General features: G+C 43.5%; 2 protein-coding genes across 6 annotated transcripts in view; both read left to right on the top strand.

Moving 5' to 3' along the window:
* The first annotated feature begins 742 nt into the window (after positions 1–742).
* On the top strand, positions 743–22,488 carry RAB9A (RAB9A, member RAS oncogene family). 5 transcript variants are annotated; one of them, XM_073902074.1, is made up of 4 exons: positions 743–852; positions 17,755–17,785; positions 20,853–20,969; positions 21,374–22,488. In XM_073902074.1, the coding sequence occupies exon 4, from the start codon at positions 21,404–21,406 to the stop codon at positions 22,007–22,009; it is 606 nt and encodes a 201-aa protein (XP_073758175.1). In that variant the 5' UTR covers positions 743–852; positions 17,755–17,785; positions 20,853–20,969; positions 21,374–21,403; the 3' UTR covers positions 22,010–22,488. The 5 variants fall into 5 exon arrangements, with proteins under 5 accessions (XP_073758175.1, XP_025713213.1, XP_073758176.1 ...); XM_025857428.2 differs by having other exon boundaries at positions 20,853–22,488; XM_073902075.1 differs by lacking the exons at positions 743–852; positions 20,853–20,969 and adding an exon at positions 2,775–2,872.
* OFD1 (OFD1 centriole and centriolar satellite protein) overlaps positions 17,755–24,451 on the top strand; it is a 66,876-nt gene continuing 60,179 nt past the window's right edge. Inside the window, exon 1 of the mRNA XM_073902072.1 lies at positions 17,755–17,785. The gene's annotated coding sequence lies outside the window, so the exon portion shown is untranslated. The remainder of the gene's footprint in view (positions 17,786–24,451) is intronic.

The raw sequence follows: 24,451 nt of genomic DNA, 5'->3' as shown, positions 1-24,451 counted from the left end.
ATTGTCTTTAATACTTGTGAGAAACTCTACTAAAATACACTTTTTCTAGTGCTGAATGAAAAGACTACATTAGATTCTTTACCTGAAAATGACTCCCTAAAGAGCCGGAGGTTATTTAATGATTGTGAGCCCAGCAAATCATGAAAGTGAGGTCCTCCTCTTGCAATACAAACAAACTAAATCTACCCCACAAAATATAGTGAGAGGTCAAAGTCCCTCCCGGAACCTGTGTCGTAAGAACCATGCGCTCAACTCCATATATTGAAGTGAGGAATTAAGAAGAGGTTTTCCAGCAGTCTTTCTCCACTACTGCTTTATATTTAGAGATAACAGAGGCGGTATTTTAACAAGATGACGGAAAAGGTTTACATTTACTTTTATAAAAATTCCTGTGATGCCACAATATCACAGCTGTTTCCATTTTTCATCTACCATTTGCATATTCGTTTTCTTATGGAAATCACAAAAACCTGTGATTGTGCTGATGCGATCTGTTTATTTCCACTTTAGGTGAACTTTTAAAGATAGCTATTATTTCGTGCTCCCTCTCGCCGGAACGCAGCTGAGGACACGAGGAGTAGCCGACCCCGGGAAAAACGGCGGTCGGGCGAGAGGACAGGCGTCCGGGAGAGACGGTGAGGGCGGGCCGTACCGCGGCCTCGAGGCCCCGCCTCCGCGGGCCCCGCCCCGGCCCGCCGCCATGTTGTTCCCTGGGCGCTGGACGTGAGTAGCTGGAGCTGGACCCCCGCAGCGCGACGCGCTCCTGCCCGCGGCGCCCCGACCTAGTCTCCTCGGAGAGGAGCTGGACCGGCCAGCCCGCGAGCTCCCGGGCGTCCTCTGTGTGGCCACGAGGTGAGTGGAGCGCGGACGCCCCTCGGGGCCGGGCGGGGGTCTGGGGGGGCTCGTGGGCCCCGAGTGCGGCCTGGCCCTGCGGCAGCCGGGGCGGGGGCTGCGCGGGGCCGCGGGGCAGTCGTCCGTCTCGGGACGGGGGACGGCTTGTTGCCTCCTGACTCCTACTGACTGACGCAGGAGAAAAGACGAGTTCCCACAGCCACATAACCCGAGGAGAGGGACACACACCCAGACACGCGGGGACACATGGAGGGACGCCAGACATCTGGAAGACACACGCAAACACCCGGGGAAAGAGAGATCCACAAACACCTGGGGCGCACACAGACTCCAGCGCCGGGGGAGAGCGACACGTACGTGCGTTCTCGGGGAGTGGGGGGGGGAGGTACACGACCCCGCGGGAAACACACACACACAAAGACACGCAGTCCGTCGGGGACGCACAGGTACAACAGCCCTTACCCCCAACCATTCGGGGACACACACACATCCCCACGCCCCAGCCCGCCCGGACCAAACCATACCCCCGAATGATTAACGGAGAGGAAGCAAAGGCGGTCACAGGGTTTGATTTGGGCGACCTCTGTCAGGCTGCCCGGGTGAACGTTTGCCAACGTGTTAGTGACCACTCGGTTAAGGAGTTTGGAGTGTGCAGCCAATTCTAGGGGCTGGCGGCAGTTTGGGGCATTATCTGAGTGAGACTCTGGCTCAGGTTTCAGAATCGTGTTCCTTTCTTCCAACTTAGTTCGTCAAGAGGCAAGGTGAGAGTTTAAAGTGCTGACCAAATAGCTGTGGCGGTGTTAGTTGTCTTTTTGTTGTTGTTTTTCTTTTTAAGTGATGATACATCCCGTGACCGTGGTTCTTTTGAGGAATGACTTTTCTGCTGGTTTCCAAAATGTCATGTGATCACAGTCTTTTTATAAGATTTCAGCAACCTGATAAAACCAGTAGAATTTGATTGCTTTTTTAAAATTAAAGAAAAATTTTTACATGTTTGTCTTTCTGATACCACTGTACTGGAAAATCCCTAAACTGCCTGTAATCTCAGAAACTGGTTCGTGGAGCAAAACTAGAGAGATGAAGGAAACCCAGAACTCTTCGGATTTTTTTTCCCCAGCCTTTTAGGAAGGCTGTGCTTAGTTTCTCTTTCAGGAGCTTATGTCGAAATTATAAGCACTACTTGTCCATAACTCTCAGTATCTTACTTAGATCCCCAAATCTAAGACGATGGTGTGATCCGGGTGCTTTCAGTATTTTTGTGTAGTTGTTGTAGTTAAATTCCTCTTGCTTATACTAAAAAGTTTCTGGTTTGGTGACTTATTTTGGAGAATTTTCTGATTTGGGGATGTTTTTGGTTTATCGTTTGTGAGGTTATAGTAGACCAACGAAAACTAAGAACATCTTAGTTTTAGTTGACTGTCTTGGACGTTGGGGAAATACCTTAGTGCTCTTCCTCCTTTCCATCCTCTGGTGTCTTTTCGTTTCTTCCTGTCCTTACCACTCCTTCCGTGTAGACTACAGTACTCTGGAGGCCTGAAGCTAAGTTTCTTTGGTTCTAGAAGTTAATTTTTAGCCTCCCCTCATTTCTTACCAGTTCTTGGGCAGTCACTCTGGCACTGGATGTTATGTGCATATAAATCCTGTTCATACATCATTTCATTTAATTCTCACAACAGTTCTCTGGTATTAGCTCCATTTTACTCGTGAGGAATTTGCTGGGGACATAGGAAGGTTAGGTCTGTTTCCCAGGTCACAAGTAGGGAAGAGGGCAGAGGCAGGATTCGGGGCAAGGCTTTGTGAGTTTTGCTTTCTTTTCTTTTCTTTTTTTTTTTTTTTTAAGATTTTTAAATGTATTTATTTGAGATGGAGTGAGAGTGAGAGCGATCATAGAGGGAGAGGGAGAAGCAGACTCACCGCTGAGCAGGGAGCCTGATGCGCGTCACCATCCGAGGGCCCCGAGATTATGACCTGAGCCGAAGGCAGACGCGTAACCAACGGAGCCACCCAGGTGCCCCCTTTTGTAAGTTTAGAGTGGTAGTTCTCACCGTGGGGACATTTGACAATGCCTGCAGGTGATTTTGGTTCTCACCTGAGAGGGAGGGCTGCTGGCTGGCATCTAGTGGGTGGAGGCTGTGGATGGTGCACAGCATAGCCCTCCACAACAAAGAGTTGTCTGGCCCAAAATGTCACTAGTGCCAGGGTTGAGAAACCCTGCTTTATAGCAGTCTAACTCACAGGCTCACGTTTCAGCGCTTCTGTAGTTCTTCAAATGCAATGTCATTTTCCTATTTAGGATACCTCTTAATCATTTTAAGAAAGAACAGTGGGGAAAGTTTGAGAACTTAAAGAGATTTCCCTTGACCAAGAGGCATATTCATTCATTTGAAAGACTAAGGAGTGAGCAAATAATTTCTGATAACAGAATCTTTTTTTTTTTTTTTAAAGATTATTTATTTTAGAGAGTGTGCATGTACGTGAGCAGGGGAAGGGGTGGAAGGAGAGGGAGAGAAAATCCTCAAGCAGATTCCCCACTGAGTGGGGGAGCCTCATGCAGGGCTCGATCCCAGGACCCTGAGATTATGACCTGAGCTGAAATCAAGAGTCGGACGCTCAACTGACTGGAGCCATCCAGGTGCCCCCAGAATCTTTTATTTATTTATTTTTTTTTTAAGATTTTTTCTTTCATTTTAGAGAGAGAGCATCAAGCAGGGGAAGGGCAGAGGGAGAGGGAGAGAGAAGCCCAAGCAGACTGCGCTGAGCACAGAGCCGGCCGCCGGGCTTGATCCCACAACCATGAGATCATGACCTGAGCTGAAACCAAGAGTCAGATGCTCGACTGACTGAGCTACCCAGGCGCCCCCAGAATCTTTTTTTTTTTTTTAAAGGCAAAAGTGTCAAAAAGAACTTGAGAGCCATTCAGAGCTGTTGAAATAGACTTAGGGGTTTGGTTTCTGTATTATTCCAGTTGTCAATAAACACGAGGCAATCAGTTAGGCACTGATATGAAAGTGCTGGTGATATGAAGGGCAATAGGGAGTTGCCAACTCTGCGAAGCTTATAGTCTGTCTAATCATAATCGTAAGATCAGATTCTGACTCTGTCCTGGAACAAAATTATTGCCTGGGCTACTCAAGGTCAGGGGCTAGGTGTCATTAAGAAACAAAATAGCTGTATACCCACACACAGGTACCTGTAAGGGCGTTTACTATGGGTGGACTTAGGTGAAATGGGGAACAGTTGATGTGTTTTGTTTTGTTTTTTTAAGATTTTATTGATTTATTTGATAGAGATCACGAGTAGGCAGAGAGGCAGGCAGAGGGAGAAGCAGACTCCCCGCTGAGCGAGGAGTCCGATGCAGGAGGGCTCAATCCCAGGACCCTGAGATCATGACTGAGCCACCCAGGCGCCCCTGATGTGTTTCTGATAGCTTTTTAGGTTGACCACATCTGAATATTTACAAGAATCAATATTTACAAGGAGCCATTCTTGTTGAGCATAAAATTTTCCTTACATTTAGCCTCAGTAGGCAGTAGTTATGCATGCATTTTACCGTGGAAATCAAGAAATAAATGATGAAATTTTTAAAAATGACTTTTGTATCATTTTCTTTTCTTTCTGTTGTTTTGCAGCCATTTTCCCCATACCTGTCTAAGACTAGGCCCTTCAGTATATGTACTACTTCATTGTGGTGGTGGATGTAACTATTAGGCGAACTTTGGGGGTCAGTGATTGAGAGGAGGAGTCAAAACGGTTTGGCTGTCTGTTTAGGAATCACTGTGAAAGTGTTATTCATGCAGCTGGGATGGCTCTTTCGTGGGTAGCTTTGCTTTTGACTTATGCTGATGGACAGCATGTTCTTTGTTACTTACAGATTTCTCTGTCTCTTATCAGGAGTTATCTCCTGTGGGGTAAAGGGGATGCTAAATTGTACACCCAGAAATGATTGCTATCATATGGGATCTAGCAAAGGGATATATATGTTCTTTCCTGATTCGAAGGGTTTCATTCTGGGAAGGGTCAAGAGGAATTGGTGCAGAAAGAACATGCACTGGCCTCAGAGGAGTCTTGCTCAATGTATAGTTGGCTTGCTGCTCTGGCCAAGTTAGGTCACCACATTTCTTTCTTTGTAAAATGAGATGGTTGTACCTTACAATCTCTATGAGAGTATATGACACCAAGCAGAGACATCATATTATTGGCTTCCAAGTAGTTCCGCTCCAGGCAACATGCTGGTTAAGCAGCAGGAGGGAATAAGTCAGATAGAAGTGTGCCTGTGTGTTTGAGAAACGCGTCTCACTTGAAAGCTAGCTAGGTAATAAATTTGTTGGTCAAAACCAGGGACCAGAAAACAGGGCTTGTGACTAAGTAGGTCATCAACAGAGAACATTTATTAAGGATTGGGCCGGGGGGGGGGGCGGCGATGAACTCATAAAATGCCTCACGGAGTTGGGAAAGCTGTGATGCAGAGGCACATTCTGGATACCTGAGGGAGGGGGCCTGGGGGACCCCGGTGTATAAGCAGGTGGAGGAGGCCTGGCCTCTCCTTGTGTTGAGGAGGTAAGGCTGGAGGTAGTCCTAGGCCTGTGCTTGCCAGGGAGCCTGGGGTGTCTAGGCTTGTTAGATACCTTGGAGGAGAAATCTCTATTTTCCAGAGTGAATCTTGATATTGTACATGTTGTGAAAGTGGAGCTCTGCGTATTTCCACATTCTGTATTCTTCCATTACTTTTTGTTAATTTTTGACGAAGGTGGATACAGGGTTTAGAATGCTGTTGCTTATCATGAACACAGAGAGGACAGCTAGAAGTAAATGAATGCAAGTAAGCTGACCGCTGGATCAGCACTGGGTGGGGAAAACGGGTATGTATTTTGAAAGAAATACAGAAATGAAGCAGGCAGTCAGGCTTTACATTCTGCCCTCACTGGACCCAGCTCACTTCATGGTGGGAAATCTGGACACAGACTGTCCAGACAGATGTACTTCTGTCCAAGGTCTGATGCCTTACACATCTATGCTATTGTTTGATAAGGGGACGGAGAAACAGTATGGAGCAACTGGATATACTCATTCCGTGGCCACATTCATTATCCAAGTGTGAAGGCTAGCAGAGCAGTGTAAACTAACAAACTGAACTGTTAGTTCAATGTAAACTGAACTATTTTATTTTTTATTTTATTTTATTTTTTTAAAGATTTTATTCATTTGACAGAGAAACAGAGCGAGAGAGGGAACACAGGCAGGGGCAGAGGGAGAGGGAGAAGCAGGCTCCTCGCTGAGCAGGGAGCCCCACGCGGCGCTCGATCCCAGGACCCTGGGATCATGACCTGAGCCAAAGGCAGAAGCTTAACCGACTGAGCCACCCAGGTGCCCTCAGAGGAGTGTTTTGATTTAACAGGTTCAGAAAGTTAGAAGTCACTTGGCTATGGTGTGTAGCTAGGCACCTGCTCTAGTTTGTGCAGTTTCTCGCTTGTGTATTTAATCAGAGCAGTGATTAGATAAACATACCTGAAAATACATACATGGTTTAGTTGGAAGTCAGAACAGAACAACAGAAGAACTGCTTGAGGACCACACGTTGGTGAATGCAGAACATTCTCTGAAGGAGTTCCAGTATTTTTTTTTTCAGATTTTATTTATTTATTTATTTGAGAGAGAGCGTGCGCACAGAGGAAGAGGGAGAAGCAGACTCCCCACTGAGCAGGGAGCCCAATGTGGGGCTCTGTCCTAGGATCCCGAGATCATGACCAGAGCCGAAGGCAGACAACTGACTGAGCCTCCCAGGCACCCTGAGTTCCTCTAATCTTAAAAAAATTTCATAAATAGTTGTTTTGGAGCAAACAGCTGCTACCCTCATATCCTGTTCCTCATTAACATTTGTGTAGTACTTGATTTTTATCACACCAGCCCTGGAAAACCTAGCTTTGCGAAGATAACAATGTCATGGAAAGGAATGTGGCACAATCTCATGTTGAAACCATGAACTCCCTTGAGCGCCAGCTTGCATGGTGTCTTACAGATGTCTGCTACCTCTGTGGCTCCCTCAAAAATTTAGAAGAGTCTGCCCTGCCTCTGTTGCCTGTGCAGACTGACCCTTGATCCTCTCTCCCTTGTTTTCCGTAGGGTTTCATCCCCATTTTCTGCTCTACACACTTCTTTAGGGAGTAGATTTGCCGGTGGCGAAAGGGGCCTCTAGGTGCAGAGGGGATGGTCATGGGGTCTATGGCCTTTCAGGAGAAACCCTTGTGCTTTCAGCCTGGCCAGCCTGTCTCAAGAAGTGTCAAGAAGTGCCAGTGTGCCTCTTCAGGTCTGCCCTGGGAATCAGCTTTCTCATTGTTAGCTTCTTCTCCCCGGGTTAGTGGTCCTCATCTCTGCCGTTTGTCGTGACGAGGACATTTGCTGTCCATCTCAGTTTCATTGCTGTCTCTTATCTACAGTTCCCTCTTCTTGTCCTTTCTGGGTTTGTGTGTGTGTGTGTGTGTGTGTGTGTGTGTGTATTTTTATATTTAAAGATTTTATTTATTTGACAGAGAGAGACACAGCGAGAGAGGGAACCCAAGCAGGGGGGGTGGGAGAGGGAGAAGCAGGCTTCCCTCAGAGCAGGGAGCCCGATGCGGGGCTCCATCTCAGGACCCTGGGATCATGACCTGAGCTGACCTAAGGCAGACGCTTAACGACTGAGCCACCCAGGCGCCCCTATATGTATATTTTTAAAGATTTTTATTTATTTGACAGAGAGAGACAAAGTGAGAGGGGGAACACAAGCAGGGGGAGTGGGAGAGGGAGAAGCAGGCTTCCCACTGAGCGGGGAGCCCGATGCGGGGCTCGATCCCCAAACCCTGGGATCATGACCTGAGCCGAAGGCAGATGCTTAACCAACTGAGCCGAAGGCAGATGCTTAACCGACTGAGCCACCCAGGTGCCCCAGCTAAGGGGAGTTTTAAGGACCATTAAATAGAAAGCATTTTCAAGGTCACTGCCAGGCTGTTTAGACCTAATAGAGACAGTAATGATGGCTGGGTCCCGGCTCACACTTAGAGGTCCCACCTATGCCTCCAGCTAGAGATATAATATTTCATAAGATCCTTTCCCAGTTGGGCCTCCATTCCTTTATTTGTTTAAGAAAAATGCCTTGAGTACCCTTTGAGTTTTTATGTCATGTACATCCAGACAAATGGCTACATCTGAGAGAATTCACTGTACCAGGTGGTCAACTGTGGAGGTGTTTTCTGGAAGCATACACAGCGGGAAGTCCTAAGAGAAGCATTTTTCTCTTTATTTGCTTTAGGGCTTTGTGTCCCTTAGGGCATTTAGATGAGGACTGAGGAGAAGCCCCTGGATTGGCCTTTAGGAGCTCTCTGGTGACTTGGGAAGCTTTTTGTAAGCAAAATCAGCTCCAGTACCTTGGTTGGAGCAAACTGGGCATCGTTGATGGAGAAGTGGGATGAAGTGAACTTTCCTGTAAGCCAGCTGCAGTGCTCTTCTGTGTCTTCTCATTTTGACCTGGTAGCAACTTCCCTGCAGAATGGGCTCCTCTAATCCACTTGAGTCCTAGATGCTAGACATAATAGCTGTCCTCTTGCAGTACATCTTGGGAAATCCCCACTCCTCTTACTTAATTTCTTAACAGCCAAGAAGTTCTACTTTGCTGTGGCTTCATGCCTTATGGGTCGTATTTGTGTACTAACTCTTCCCTGGGTTTTTATGGAAGTTCTCCAGACCTTACCCTTTTCTGCTCCAAATTAAAGACACCTGGTTTCTTATCTGACTTGAGTCAGAATCAATGTTCCCTTAAGTCACAGCAGATCATTTTAGATCATATTTAATTTGTGTTTTGCTGCTTTAATGCATTTTTTAACATGCATATTTAAATTCATTTCTTTCACAATGCAGTCTTCTTCCTGAAACCTAGCCGGAATTTCCAATAGTCCTATCTTGTGACCTTTATCCATTTCTTTGTCTTTGAATTGTGTCGCTCACAGTGCAACCTTAAAGTATCTTAAACAACCTTAAACTAAAAAAAACCTCTTGTCTTTATTGTTAAGCAGTTTAAGTGTCTTTTGCAGGTAAATGTCTTATAGGTAGATTTATGGGTGTTCTTTTAAGGACCTCATTAAACAGAATAAAATGTTATCCTCACTTCCAGGATTAGCAGTTTCTCATGAGTAAGTCTGTTCACTGACCTGTCACAGTTCATGGTCAAAATGTAATATTAATAAAGTCTCACAGGTGAGGGAGAGAATGGGGAAATAGTGATGCCAAGTAAAGATGAAAGTCTGGAGGGTATTATGAGTAACACAAATGGATCACACATCATATACAAATGATGTAGGGGCGCCTGGCTGGCTCAGTCCGGTAGAGTAGGCGACTTGATCTCGGAGTTGTGAGTTTGAGCCTCGTGTTGGGGGTAGAGTTTACCTTAAAAAAATGTATACATACACACACAAATGATGTGGACGTGTATTGATCATTACAGATCCTTTTAAGAATCAGATGAAACCCTTTGTACTCTTTCCGGAGAAAAGCTGAAGCACACACTTGCATCTGTACATTCATCCTTGTTTCACCTGTCATTCTAGGAGGTGTGTTTTCCCCCTGCAGCTCCTTCATGGACTCCCCAATTAAGCACACTCTCTACCCAAACTGTCCAGTACTCATGTAGCAATTTAAATTTAAACTAATTAAAATTAAATAAAATTAAAAGTTCAGTTCCTCAGATCAGTCACATTTCAAGTGCTCAAAGCCATGTGTGCTTAATGACACCGTACTAGATAGTGTGGGAGTAGAATATTTCCATTATTGCAGAAGGTTCTGTCTGATCATGGTGCTCTGTATTTTCAAGATGGTTTAGGAAGACTTAGTTCCTTAACCTCTCTTTTCCTTCCACTCTCTCCACCACTGTTAATGATTAGTTCGTATACCTAACTACAGAGGTGCCTTGTGTTTTAAGCAAAATTGTGAGTATATATTTCTTAAAAGTTTAATTAGGTGACTTATCTTCAAAAAAGAGTACTTATTGGGTCCCTTGGGTGGCTCATTCAGTTAAGATTGGTTTTTGCTCAGGTCATGGTCTCAGGGTCGTGAGATCGAGCCCCATATCAGGCTCCACTCTCAGCACAGCGTCTGCTTGAGATTTTTTTCCCCCTCCTTCCTCCCCCTAGGCTCCCCCCCAACTCATGCTCTCTCTCTCTAAAATAAATAAATAAAATCTTAAAGTTTTGAAATGAGTTCTTCAAATAGGGTGTTCTGCTCTTGCATTGTGATAGTGTAGTTTGATTTACAGTTTTTCCCTTCTCTTGCTATCTCTGTGAGGTAATGTTCAGTGGTCGACTAGATGATTTATTTCATCTGGTAAGTTGTGCCTCTAAAAAAAAAAGTTGTGGCTTCAAGTTGGTCTCTTCCTATGGTATTTTGCTTAAGTTTTTGTGTGTGTGTGTCTTGTGTGTTGTGTGTGGTGTGTGTTGACCTCTTGCTGTAGAGATAAAGCACCCATTAGACTTGGTGACTTCTTGACTTGCTTCTTGCTCATGCATTTCAGCAAGACAACCAAGAAGACTGGAAACAGAGTGGAACTAATTAGGCTGTTAAGTGAGAGACACTGATACTAAGATTCAAGGAATGAATCCAGCTCTAAGCGAAAATAGAAATAATTCAGAGATTATCCATGTGTTTCGTTCCTTGGTTAGTTTCTTTGAACCTCAGAATAAGTGGTATGCCTCTAAACTAGGACATTCAGGGTAAATGCAAAAGGAATGTGTGATTTTGAGAAAAAAAATCTGTTCCTAAATTTAAAACAAGAGTGATAAATTCAATTTAAGTGTTTGGAAGTAAGGACTAGTCAAGGGGTTACAGAATGTGTGTTTCAAATCTGAAATTTTGAGCAGAGCAGTTTACAAACCCAGCCTACTCTCCCTTCAGCAGCTTATTAGAGGAATATTGTCGTTTTTAATGTTCACCAGCTCTCTGTTGGAGCCAGTAGTACTTAAAGTGGCGTTTTCATTAGACTTGCAAGAAAGAATCAGTTTTTTTGTCCCTTCCCACACATTTTAATAGACTTCAAAAATAGAATGGGGGAAGAACTGATTGAACAAAGAATTGTAAGCGCGGAAAGTACAAATAGAAAAATAAGAATAGAATAAAGGAGGAAGTTATTTACTCTTTGTTCTTAATTTTGCATTTATTTGATACCTCGCAGAACCAAAAAAAGGACAAATGAATGGATAGAATTAGGTGTGGTGTGTCCCTCCTCGGGAGTTGACATTGTAATTAGGAAGAGACGTGTACACAACTGACAATGGTTGGAGCACGAGTGAGTGAGAGCTGTAATCAGGTGGAAATGATGATGAGAGCAAAGAAAAGAGGAAGATTAGGTTTCTGGGGGTGGCCATGGCAAGCTTCTTGGATGAGGTGAGGCCTTTGAATGACTAGGATTTTCCTAGCTGTCTAGGTGTTGGGAGGGAAATCCCAGTCCAAGATAAGGGCCTGAACAAAGACTGGGCTGTAAATTCCTGTGATAGGTGTGGGGACGGTGAGTTGTAGTGATATAATTGGGACAGGTTTGTGAGGTTGGATGGCCCTTGGAATGCCGTGCTCTAAACCTTTATATATAATGAAAATAATGAAGAAATAAATGGGGTTAGTTATCTGTTAAGAATGGAGGCAGTTGGATCTATAAATAAAAAATGTCTGCCTTTAATCCCTACAAACATTCCTATTAGAGATTTATATTTTTTCTACTTGGATCTGACTCCCTCTTGGTTTACTGTAGTATAATGGCTTTGGAAACCAGCAAGGGGGTTGGGGAAAGCCAGAGAAAAGGGTACTGCTAATAAACTATCTGTAAACAATTGATAGTTAAGATAAAAGTATACAATAGAAAAGTTGGAAAAATAGTGTTGTAAAAAGTAAAGGGTGGACATGCAGTGCTTTTTGTCTTCAGTTTTGAGGTATGTGCTGAAAACGTAGTTCATTTTCTTTGCTGCCCGTGACCTACTTATCCATTTTCCCATGCAGATTAGTGTGTGCTGTAGACAGCATGTGGTGGTGCCAGCACGTGTATTGTAATCCTAAGCTATCTACTGTGTGTGTCACAGTTCATTGAAAAGGACACTGATGAAGCGACAAGGAGATCATTCGTGCTTTGCATAAATCTAATTTTAGGGTCGTCTTTGACAATTCTTAGGCCGCGTACATATTTGTGTGAATGTGTGCATCTATAAATGTACACCTGTATTCTTTAGATATAACTCACATACCATAAGATTCACCGTTAATGTATACAATTCATTGGCTTTTAGTATATTCACAGAGTTGTACAGCCATCACCCACTATCTAATTCCAGAATATTTTCATCACCCCCCACACACACACACACAGAATCCCTGTACCCATTAGCAATCACTCCCCATTTACCTTTCCCCACCCGTTTTCCTTGTACCACGAATCTACTTTCTATCTATGGGTTTGCCTATTCTGAACATTACATATAAATGGGAGGCCACATGTAATATTATTAACAATTCAGTTGTTGGGACATTTGAGTGGTTTCCACTTTTTGGCTATTATGAATAATGCTGTTATGAACATTCACATACAATTTTTGTATGGAGTATGTTTTCATTTCTCTTAAGAGAAGAATTGCTGGGTCATATGGAAAGTTTATGTTTAACTTTTTGGGGAATCACCAGGCTATTTTCCACTATCCCTGCACCATTTTACATTCCCACTAGCAGTGTATGAGAGTTCCAGTTTCTCCATATCTTCATCAACACTTGTTTATTGTCTGTCTTTTTTGATTCTAGCCATCCTAGTGATATGAAGTGGTATCTCATTGTAGTTTTGATTTACATTTCCCTAATGATGTTGACCATTTATGCCCGTTTTTAAATTGGGTTACTTGTTTTGTTTTGTTTTTTTGTAAGATTTATTTATTTAGGGGCACTTGGGTGGCTCAGTCAGTTAAGTGTCTGCCTTTGGCTCAGGTCATGATCTCAGGGTCCTGGGATTGAGCCCTTTGTCGGGCTCCCTGCTCAGCAAGGAGTCTGCTTCTCCCTCTGCCCCTACCCCCACTTGTGCTCTCTATCTTGCTCTCTGTCTCTCTCAAATAAATAATAAAAAAATAAATCTTTTTTTTAAAGACTTTATTTGAGAGAGACAGAGTGCACAAGTGGGAGGGGCAGAGGGAGAGGGAGAGAAAATCTGAAACAGACTCCACACTGAGCTTGGAGCCTGGCATGGGTCTCAATCTCATAACCCTGAGATCATGACCTGAGCTGAAACCAAGAGTCTGACGCTCACCCTGCTGAGCCACCCTGGTGCCCCTCTTGCAGGCTTTAATATAAACCTGTAAGGTTTTCTGTGCTGTGATCACGGTATGCATGTAGTTTTATCATTCAGCAACAGCATATTTCTACAGTCCCACCTTTCCATGTTTCCTGAGGGAGTGCAAAACATCCCCAGTTAGGCATTTAGGGCATTTGCATTTGCCCTACTATTGACATTTTTGCAAAATTTCTTTTTTTTTTTTCTTTTTGAGATGATTTTAGAATAGTATGGGGATGTATTTTTTGTTATGCTTTATTTATTTATTTTTTTAAAGATTTTATTTATTCATTTGAGACAGAGAGATAGAGAGCATGAGCAGGGGAGAGGCAGAGGGAGAGGGAGAAGCAGGCTCCCAGCCAAGCCAGGAACCAGACGCGGGGCTTGATCCCAGAACCCTGGGATCATGACCTGAGCCGAAGGCAGACGCTTAACCATATGAGCCACCCAGGCGCCCCTGCTATACTTTAGAAAATTGGTAACTCGGGGAAAAGTGTGGGCATTTTTTAATGGTATAATGTGTTTCCATGAAACAATCTTTTTAGAGAGCTTTTTTTTTTAAACATTTTATTTTGTTTTTCTAAGTAATGGGGCTCGAACCAACACTGAGATCAAGAGTTGTTGCATCCTCTACCAACTGAGCCAGCCAGATGCCCCAGGCATGTTTCATTTTTATTAGACATAGTAGGTATGCCAATTTCATTATTATTACCTCTGCACTTAGAGGCATGTTCAGGGTGCATTAGGAATGGGGGAGGAGGGACTTCAGTGGGAGATGAGGTCTAGCTGCATCTACAGGGGTGAGCAGGAGTTAGCAAGGGGTGGCAAGAGGAAAAGATGAAAGGGAGGTGAGGTAGAAAGCCACAGAGTGAACATCTTACTGCAGGATCCACCTACAAGGCAGAAAACCCACCAGTTTCAATCCCAAAGCCAGCTGATGCCATTGGTAGTTGAAAGGGATCATAAGGGCATCCACTGAAGCTCTACCCGAGGTGCTCCTCTTTCCCTCACCTCAGCCAGTTACCTTTCTGGATTTACATCTGATCAGGTTGCCTGCTGCTGAAGCTCTTAAAGTGCTCTCATCATTTCAGGGGTGTAGATGGAAATCCTTCCCACGTGTCTCAGGCCCTGCCTGTTTCAGTCCCCTGTGTATAGCACTCTCCTCCCTCTCTGGGCTCCAGGTGCTCAGGCCTATCTTGGGTTCTTCCTCTGCCTTGGCCTCTTCCTTCACCACTTCCTTACTCCAGCTCCCTCTGCTTTTCTTGGGGTTTTCTCCTCCCCCTGTTGCTGAGCTTCCTGCTACTGGGCTTAGCCTGTGATCAGACCCACTTACCCTGGGTCAAATCCCCCTACAGTGGAATCAGACCTTGATGAGGCTGCTCTCTATGGACAGCATGCAGCTAAAATGATCATTGAGACATTGCTTTGGAAGAGCCCGCACTGGAAACTGGTGTGTAGTCTCTCACTAACACACTTGAACACAGCCCAGTTTCCCTCTGGCCTTGGAAGTTACCACCTTTTTAACTGAGCAGCCTGTGAAGTGGCTGGCTGAGTTACAGGGTCGTAGTGTATGAAAATTAAGTCCCCCTGAGGTCTGGAATCACAGGTGACTCCATGAAGTACTCACATGTGGGGCCTGGGTGTGACTGAGAGAGCCACAGGTTTACACACTGCATCTCTCACTCACCGAGGGAGATGTTGGGCAGAATCCCCTGCGCTGTTTAAGTTGTTTGGTTTCTGGTTCAGCATGAATACTTGCACTCTCTATCAAGTGCCTCATTTGTAGGTCTTGCCGTAGTTGTAACGCACATGGGTTTGTGTGCAGATTGTCACTTAACCCAACTACAAGCTGCATGTGGCAGGGACCGGGTGGGTGTGGCTGCATCCACAGTGTCTGGCACACAGGAGGCTGCACTAAGCACTTGTTTAAAAACTGCTTTGCCACCTACTCCGTGGAACACTAGGCCTCTGGGGGAGATGCTTCAGAGTTCTGCCAATATTTGATGCACATTTCATTTAAAACATGTTTAGGGGCACCTCGGTGGCTCAGTTGGGTAAGCATCTCTTGATTTCAGTTCAGGTCATGATCTCAGGGTTGTGAGATCGAGCCGCACGTCAGGCTCCATGCTCAGCATGGAATCTGCTCATCCCTCTCCCTCTGCTGCTCCTCCCTTTTGCGTGCGCTCCCTCCCTCTCTTTCTCTCCCTGTAAAATAAATAAAGTCTTAAAAAAGAATGTTTAAACTATTGAAATTCTATTAAAACTTTGGCACTTGGGGCACCTGGGTGGCTCAGTTGGTTAAGTGACTGCCTTCGGTTCAGGTTGTGATCCCAGGATCCTGGGATCAAGACCTGCGTTGGGCTCTGCACTCTGCAGGGAGTCTGCTCCCCCCCCCCCCCCCCCCCCGGGCTCAAAAAAATCTTAAAAAAAAAAAATATTAACGCTTCGTGTGCTTTATTTTTTTTTTAAGATTTTATTTATTTATTTGACAGAGACAGTGAGAGATGGAACACAAGCAGGGGAAGCAGGAGAGGGGGAAGCAGGCAGGGAGCCCGATGTGGGGCTCGATCCCAGGACCCTGGGATTATGACCTGAGCCGAAGGCAGACGCTTAACTACTGAGCCACCCAGGTGCCCCTAGATGTACTTTATTTATAGTACATGTCAGTGAATTGAACACTACTAGTCCTGTCAGGTTACCTTGTTCTTGTACAGTTCTTGAAATAAAGCCCGCAGTTGAAAGACTCTGAGCATCGCAGCTGCCTATGTTCATTCAGCAGTCAACAGGAAAACCCTCAGAAATAAATGCAAAGGCAGCTGAGCCTAATAGGTTAAGTGGCAGGCCTTGGAACAGTCAGCTGCCCTGAGATCTCCCTCTCTCCATCTTTTCCTAGCTGTGTGACCTCAAGTAAGGTAGTAGACCTCTCTGAGTCAGGATCCTCATCTGTAGTGGAGGGATAGGGACACAGTTGAGAGGAGTGGATGCATTGAAGCGGAGGAAAGGGCTTATAGGGCTTAGTCAGTGTTCACTGTTAACAGCTGTTGTTACTGTTGCCATTTCATCTTTAACCCCAAATGTCAAAATTTTGAAGAGTCTTCATTTATTCGTTGATTGAATTTATAAGTTAAGGGCTGCCGTATGTAAGTTTCACAAAAATGCCCTTTGCTTAAAAAAGGTGTGTGTCAGGGATAAAACCTTTGGTTTAGACTAAGAGAGCGCTAGTGCTTCAGTCCAGCTTCCCGCATAATACGTCACTCAGAAACCTTCGCATTGAATTCGGTCTCTAGGGTTAGGATCCTTTGGCTTCCTCATGTCTGCCTGCATAATCCTCTTCTCTGTTCTGCCCAGGACTCTTACTGAAATTTGACTTAAGAAATGGTCATGAAGGAAACCTTTCCTTAAAACTGCCAGTAAAGACTTCTTCACGTGTTCATCCCACAGAAACTTCTTGCACTCCTATAATGAGCCTGGCACTGTGGTGAAACGCTTTTACCTGTTGTCCGTGACCCAGTGAATCTTCCCAGGGGCCCTAGGAGGTAGGATGTCAGGTAGCTCGCCCAGGGGTGTGTGCTCTTGGCCTTTGGCACCAAGAACCCTTCTCCTTTCTGATAATGGGCTACTGTTCTGTCACAAGAAAGTTTTCATCTCTGCCTTGGCTGCCCAGAAGCTTCCTGACAGCGCTGCCTTAACCTTAGCCTTAGCCCAGCTTTTCCTTTGTTGCGTTGGTGCCCCTCCCTCTCTTGTGACTCTTCCTTTTTCTTGTTTGTGTTAGCTTTATTTAATTCTTTGGAATAGGATTATTCTCAGCCACTCAAAATTTGGGCAAATTTTGAAGAATGACATATTTTATGTTTTTAAAAAATTATATTGAGAGCAAGAGAGAGAGGGCAAGAGAGCACAAGCAGGGGGGAGCAGGCTCCCTGCTGAGCAGGGAACCCAACGCAGGGCTCAATCCCAGGACCTGAGATCATGACCTGAGCCGAAGGCAGACGCTTAACCGACTCAGCCACCCAGGCGCCCCCATAGTTTACATTTTTATCCTAAAAATATCTTGCACTTGTTTGAGTGTGAAACTTAGAAAAGAAGGGTGGGCAGGCAAAAACCTTCTTGAAAAAGCAGTGATTGAAGTGTAGTATTTGGGGGCGCCTGGCTGGCTCAGTTGGTTAAGCGTCTGCCTTCGGCTCAGGTCATGATTCCGGGTTCCTGGGATCGAGTCCTGCATCGGGCTCCCTGCTCCGTGGGAAGTCTGCTTCTCCCTCTGCCTGCCGCTCCCCCTACTTGTGCACTTGCATGTGCGCGTGCGTGCTCTCTTTCTGACAAATAAATAAATAAAAATCTTTTAAAAAATGTAGTATTTGATTCTAGGATTTCTTTTGGGCTGAGAAAGGTCATGGACAGCTTTCAGGTATGGTTTTCCATTTATTTTTATTTTTATTTTTTTTGGTTTTCCTTTTAAATTAAGAATCCAGATGCTCATAGACATCATATTTATTCACATTTTAATTTTTGTTTTTACTCTTAAAACTATGAAAACAAATTAAATGTACATTGCTAAGATGAACTTTCTAATTTTTTCTTTGCAGATAATGATGCTGCTTGAGCTGAACAATTAAGGTAACATTTATGACCTATGTAATATGCTTTTCTTATTCAGGATTCTTTATCAAATTTAGCTGAATTGTTAAAGTCATGTTTTAACCTTGGTGAGGTTGCCTGTGGGCAATCGTTCTGAACTGTGGAGTAAAAAAGACTTCACATTATATTTTAAGGTAAGTTCTGAAAATAACATAACAGGATACCTTTATTCATTCATCTTATGCTGAAGTTTCAAAGGGTTTTACTATTTTTAGAAAAGAAAAAGGGAGTATTTTTAATGTTTCCAAGCCAGTTATGGTTATGTTAATGTATAGATTGCCTGAAGCTAGCTTTTGTTGGATTCAGTGGGAAATAAGATGGTTTATATCATTATCTGTATCGCCATGTATGTTTATATACAACTCTACAGTAAGAATCAAAGAAATGTTTGTATATATATTGTTTTAGCAAATGCTAGCATCCTTGCAAAGAGGGTATCTGCAAGGCCCCAAATTATAGATAGGAATTGTAAAAAATCATACCCCACTTCCTGGTGTATGGGTCTAGCATACCCCAGATTTGTTTAATCAGAATAATGGCACCAACTAGGAAATCCTACATTATTATGAAAAAAGAAAAGGACTGTGTCAAAGTGTCTTGATAAAATTATAAATGACAAATCTCAAGGAATGTCTAAGACTAAATTTGGTAGATACATGCAACCAGTCATCTGGGGGGAGGTTATTAGATTGCATAATCTGGTTTATAATTTGATATGAAGATCCTAACAATTCAGTGCTGTGCAGTAAAACTTTGTGTCTGGTAAGGTAATTAGAGACTTACTCAAATACTGAGATAAATGATATACTAGACTCACACACATCTCTTACATCCTTAGAACACAGAAGGGAACTCTTGTGTTCATGTATCTTGAAAATCTTGTGAAAGGAACAGTCTTGGAATGGGGGCTGCTGGGGAAGGTTCCCAGTGTTGGTGACGACCATGCTGAGTGGTTCCGAGGGCTCAGCTGTTAGTTAGGTGAAGTGGGGTAGGATCACCAGCAGAGGAAGCAGCATGTGCCAGGGCCCAGGCAAGGGAGAACAAAGGAGCTGAGCAAGTGGAATTGAATTTCAGTTCCATCTGACTGTGCATTTGTCAATGACTGAAGCCAGAAATGGGGAGCAGGGCTAGGTGTCTTGTCTTAGAAGTTGGACTTAGATCTGAAAATCTGGAGAACCACTGAAGAGTGTTAAGGATAGGCCCTTAGACCAGTGCTTTTTCCTCATCTCGTAATAGCTGGTATGCAATTTTGGTTTTGTTATTCTTTTTTTCTATAAATTGAAATAGTTTAAGCAAGAGTGCAAAGTTAAACAAAGGAACAGATTTACCAAGTTGTTACCTATGTCAGGAGATTAAGGGGTTTGGGATTGTTTCGATTTCCTCTCTGACATGAATGTAGTTTGGGCATTGAGCAGAGCAATCCACTGAAGTCAAAAAAGTCTCCAAGAGGTAAGTACTTTGATTGCCTCACAGTTTTGTTGGCCACTTTAAATTGTATCAGTTATAGTAGTAATTATTGTAGTAGTAACTTAAGAGAGCCAATAAGAGTTACGGACAAGTTCTACAGGTTTTACCAGAATAGTGTATCATGTAGTTGGAAATGCAGAATTCTTACACATGACAGGAAATATTTAATTCCATTATACTGGGTCACATTTGCTTATAACCAGGAGAGAGCCAGATACTGTTTACTGCAGTGAATTTCCAAATCCATCCTAGTCGATTAACAATTATTGTTCATGTCTTCATTACCTTCCCATTGATGGATTCACAGTATATCCAGTTTCATGTTAAAGTTAATAACCATTTTTGCTCTAGAACTGTGCTGGCCACTACAGCTATTGCCTCTTTAAATGTGGCCATTCAAATTAGTTATGATTAAATAAAATTTAAAATTCAGTTCCTCATTCCCTCCAGCCACATGTCAGATGCTCAGTAGTCATGTGGCAAGTGGCTGCCATATTGGAGAGTGCAGATGGGGGACATTTCCATCATTACAGAAAATTTTGTTAGTGCTATTCCAAAGATTGTCTCCTTTTACAAATTTTAATGTACTTAAAAGCCATGTAATAGTGAAATATTTACAGATTAAATGATATAATTTGATTCAAAATAACTGGGGAGAATGGGGAGTTGTTACGGAAGAAACAGGATTTGCCATAAGTTGATAATTGGTGAAGCTAGGTTAGGGATCCATGGGGGTTTCATTATATTATTCTCATTATTCAGAAATTTTGTGTATGTTTGAAATTTTCCATGGTAAAGAATAAAAACAGAAACCTTAAATAGGAACAGTGCTCCTGTTGGCACTTAAAAGTAGCCATTTGGGGACTCTGAGCCCAGGGTCCTGGGATCGAGTCCCACATCGGGCTCCCTGCTCAGCGAGGAGCCTGCTTCTCCCTCTGCCTGCTGCCCCCCTGCTTGTACTCGTGCTCGCTCGCTCTCTCTCTCTCTCTCTCTCTCTCTCTCGTAAATAAATAAATAAAATCTTAAAAAAAAAGTAGTCATTTGTAAATGGGCATCTGAAATTCTGCCCCACACAGGCTGGTGCCTGGGGTGTAGGGAAATGTTTAATCCTGCCCCGGGGCTTCCCCAAAAGGGTACATAGAGTACCGCATTCTTTTTTTTAAGGTTTTATTTATTTATTTGAGAGAGAGCACAAGCAGGGGGTAGTGGCAGAAGGAGAGGGAGAAGCAGACTCTGCTGAGTGGGGAGCCCGATGTGGGGCTCCGTCCCAGGACCCTGGGGTCATGACCTGAGCTGAAGGCAGACGCCTAACCAACTGAGCCACCCAGGCGCCCCTAGAGTAACACATTTTTAAGGTTTGTCTCATTCCCTCTGAAAACACACAAGTTGACAGCCCAGGTTCATATTTATTAAGAGTTAGAGCTGCCCAAATGAGTCTTGTGGGCAGAATGTGCTAGATTATGATATTTTGTTAAAAAATTCCATTGCTGCTGACATTAATTTTAGGCAAGTCCAAATCGTGTTCCTAATGAAGAGAATGGAGCCCATTTACTCAGTCATTGCTTATTTTTGTTCACAGCCAAATCAGTCAGCTTCTGTCTCTGGTTTCCTGGTTACCAGCTCCTATGGTCATAGCGTTGGAAGAGAGAAAGGGGAGGTCATTGAGAAAACCCTTGGCACAAGACGAAAGCCATCAGTAAAACTGTCACTGTGCCACCAAAGGGCTGTTTGAAGTTGTTACAAACAACCTGCCTACTTTGGTCTCCTACTGCATGTCTAACAAATGGGGGCAAGGGCTTATTGTGCGTAGAGAGGAATGGTTGAGAGCAAGGTGTTTGGGGTGAGACTTGGCTTTGAGTGCCTGCTTCAGTCAGCTTGGGGGAAGAGCAAGCCCTGACTGGCTGTGTCACGGAGTACCAGTAGGGTTGTGTCTGCTGTGTGGTCGAGCGCTCAGCATGTGACAGCTCTTGCATTAGGCATTTTCTGTACAGAAAGGACTGGGGACTCTGTGCTTTATTTCCCTTACGTACTGATATTCATAGAATCATGTAGAGAAATGTACAGGTCTAAAGCAATGTAATGGTACCTTTTATTTTACAGGGTTCTAAAGTCAAAATCGTGAGATTAATAATGGCAGGAAAATCTTCACTTTTTAAAGTAATTCTCCTTGGAGATGGTGGAGTTGGGAAGAGCTCTCTAATGAACAGATATGTGACCAATAAGTTTGATACCCAGCTCTTCCATACAATAGGTGTGGAATTTTTAAATAAAGATTTGGAGGTGGATGGACATTTTGTTACCATGCAGATTTGGGACACGGCCGGTCAAGAGCGATTCAGAAGCCTGAGGACGCCATTTTACAGAGGTTCTGACTGTTGCCTGCTCACTTTTAGTGTCGATGATTCTCAGAGCTTCCAGAACTTGAGTAACTGGAAGAAAGAATTCATATATTACGCAGATGTGAAAGAGCCCGAAAGTTTTCCTTTCGTGATTTTGGGCAACAAGATTGACATAAGTGAACGTCAAGTGTCTACAGAAGAAGCCCAAGCCTGGTGCAGGGACAACGGTGACTATCCTTACTTTGAAACAAGTGCAAAAGATGCCACAAATGTCGCAGCGGCCTTCGAGGAAGCAGTTCGAAGAGTGCTTGCTACTGAGGATAGGTCGGATCACCTGATTCAGACAGACACGGTCAGTCTGCACCGAAAGCCCAAGCCTAGCTCATCTTGCTGTTGATCGTCAGAGAGGTTGCCTGTGCGATCTCACCAACTTACACACATTCACAGAAACAAAACACGGTGGAGAAGAGAATTAGCATTTGCAGCAATGGACCATCTACTCATAAAATTAAACTAACCATATTGCTGCTTTGTTGGTGGGTGGGAGAAGGGACACATCCACTCATGGAAGAATCAATTTACTCAGTAGTGGCACCTTACATTTATAAATTGTAATGGTTGTCTAATAACATTTAATTTAAATATGTACGTTACAGAGCTAATAAAAGAGATGATCAATACTTTAATTATAATTAAAACAAAACACTTGAATATTCTGGAAGTTATTGTTTGTTTTTCCTGGGAAAATGGAGAACTACTTTTTATATGTGTATATTTTTATGTAATTAGCATTCAGTTCCTGGTTGAGGGGGAAAAAATTCCCTAAAGCAATAATGTTAAATAATAAAGATTAAAACCTAGTGCATTTGCTTTGCAGTTATTTGATTACTTCTTCATTCTCTTTAAAATTATTTAAGTGTTCACATTTTCATTCTCCGTATCAGAATTGCTCTCACTAGTAATCACTCACCTGTGTGCCCCCACCCGCAAAACAGAAGCCAACTTTATCACTCTTGGAGGAAATACTAAGGATTGTACTTTGTGTGAGGGTAAACGACATCTTTGGTCACATGTGTAATGCCTTCTTTGTCATTGAATACTGTTTAGTGATTTGCTCTCAAGGAGATTTGATAAAGCAAATTGTAGTCTTTCGCGGGTAAAGTTCATATGCTGTGTGTGCTTATCCCATCCTACAGAGGCAAACCAACCCACTGTGGGTTACCAGAACATGCTGGGGCAGGGTTATCATGCCCTACTCATTGGGAGCCGCTGAAAAAGAATAGCAGTATCATTCAGTAAGCTAAGCTTTTGAAAGTCTAATCTAACAGAACAGACCATTTGGCTATATGAGGAACATTTTAACACTTTGAATTTGGGGAAATTAAATCTCTTCATATTCTCAGGTTAGAGACAGTTTTTGTTTTTATTATATATTATCAGTCCTCCCTCCCAAAACTGTAATCCTCCATCAAAAAAACAAAATAGGAATCCATTAACAAATTGGTGTATATTACATAGTCTTCCTTTTTTCTCTAGGGGATTTGCTTTTTTTTTTCCCTCAAAAGTGTCCCCATTGTTTTGTGACTTGTTTCCTCTTAATATATGTGGACTTACTTCCATTATAGTATATCTACCTCATTTATCAGCTGTACGGATGTTTACCAATTTATTCAAACCGTTCTCTAGGGACACATCGAGCAGCAATATCTGAAAGTGCCAGTTTCCCACACCTTGTTCAACAGTGGGTATTAGTAAATTTTTTGTTCATTTTTTAAATAGGTGAGTCACGTTTCAAAATCATAAGACTTAAGAGACAGATATCTATACCCTTGCCACCCAGTTCCTGTCCGTGGAGGCAGCATGTGTCAGTTTCTTGGGTATCAAGCTAGATATTTAGTATGTAAGGGAAGCATATTAGTTTGCTAGGGCTGCCACAACAAAATGCAGACTGGGTGGCTTAAACAGTGGGAATTTTTCTCACAGTTCTGGGGCTGTATGTCCAAGATCAAGGTGTTGGTAGGTTTAGTTTCTCCTAAGGTCTCTCTGTGACTTGCAGATGACCTTTCCTGTGTGCAGCACCCCCCCCCCCACCATGCCACCATGTCTCTGCGTCCAAATTTCTTCCTCTCATAAGGACACCAGTCAGATTGGATTAGGGCCCACCCTAGTGGGCTCGTTTTGACTTAATCACCTCTTTAAAGGCCCTGTCTCCAAATACAGTCACATTCTGAGGGACTGGGGGCTAGGGCTGCAACATAATGGATTTTGGGGGGACACAATTCAGCCCATAATACATATATACGTGTGTAGGTATTTACCTAATGTGTAATTTTGATTCCTGTATAGATTTAACTAATACTTTGCTGGTTTTTAAAAAGACTTATAAGCAGCTTTTCAGTAACCTTTTTTTCAGCTAAATATTCAAGAGGTCTAGAGCTGGGAAGCAAAAAATGGTCAAGGGAACAGATCTTCATGTGTGTAAAGACAGGCTGGTGGGAAAGGAGAGTAATCCAGTTTAACACCATTGACTCAAAGGGATCCAGTGAACAGGGGCTAGCTGACCAAACACAGTACTGAAATGTGACCACTAAGGAGGAACAAAACCTGGCAGTAGCTCTGGCCCCCAAAGAGACTACAACAAACCGATGGGAAAAGCTCTTCAACAAGCAGCAAAAGGTAGCTGCAGGTCTGACACTCTTGTTTTTAGGAAGTAAAAGGCCTTTTGATTGGCTGGTGTTACCTAAACAAAGATGAGAAATCTTGAAAAAACGAGTTGGGGAAGAAAGCAGTTAGCGCCCGAGGCGGCCGGGGTTGGTGGAAGGAAGTAGCTGCGGAGCCC

Source organism: Callorhinus ursinus, unplaced genomic scaffold (assembly GCF_003265705.2).
Source record: "Callorhinus ursinus isolate GAN/ISIS: 27379988/994484 unplaced genomic scaffold, GSC_fseal_2.0 scaffold16, whole genome shotgun sequence".
Classification (NCBI taxonomy): domain Eukaryota; kingdom Metazoa; phylum Chordata; class Mammalia; order Carnivora; family Otariidae; genus Callorhinus; species Callorhinus ursinus.
Note: the sequence above shows the minus strand (reverse complement) of the source record. Positions and strands in the feature narration are given on the sequence as shown.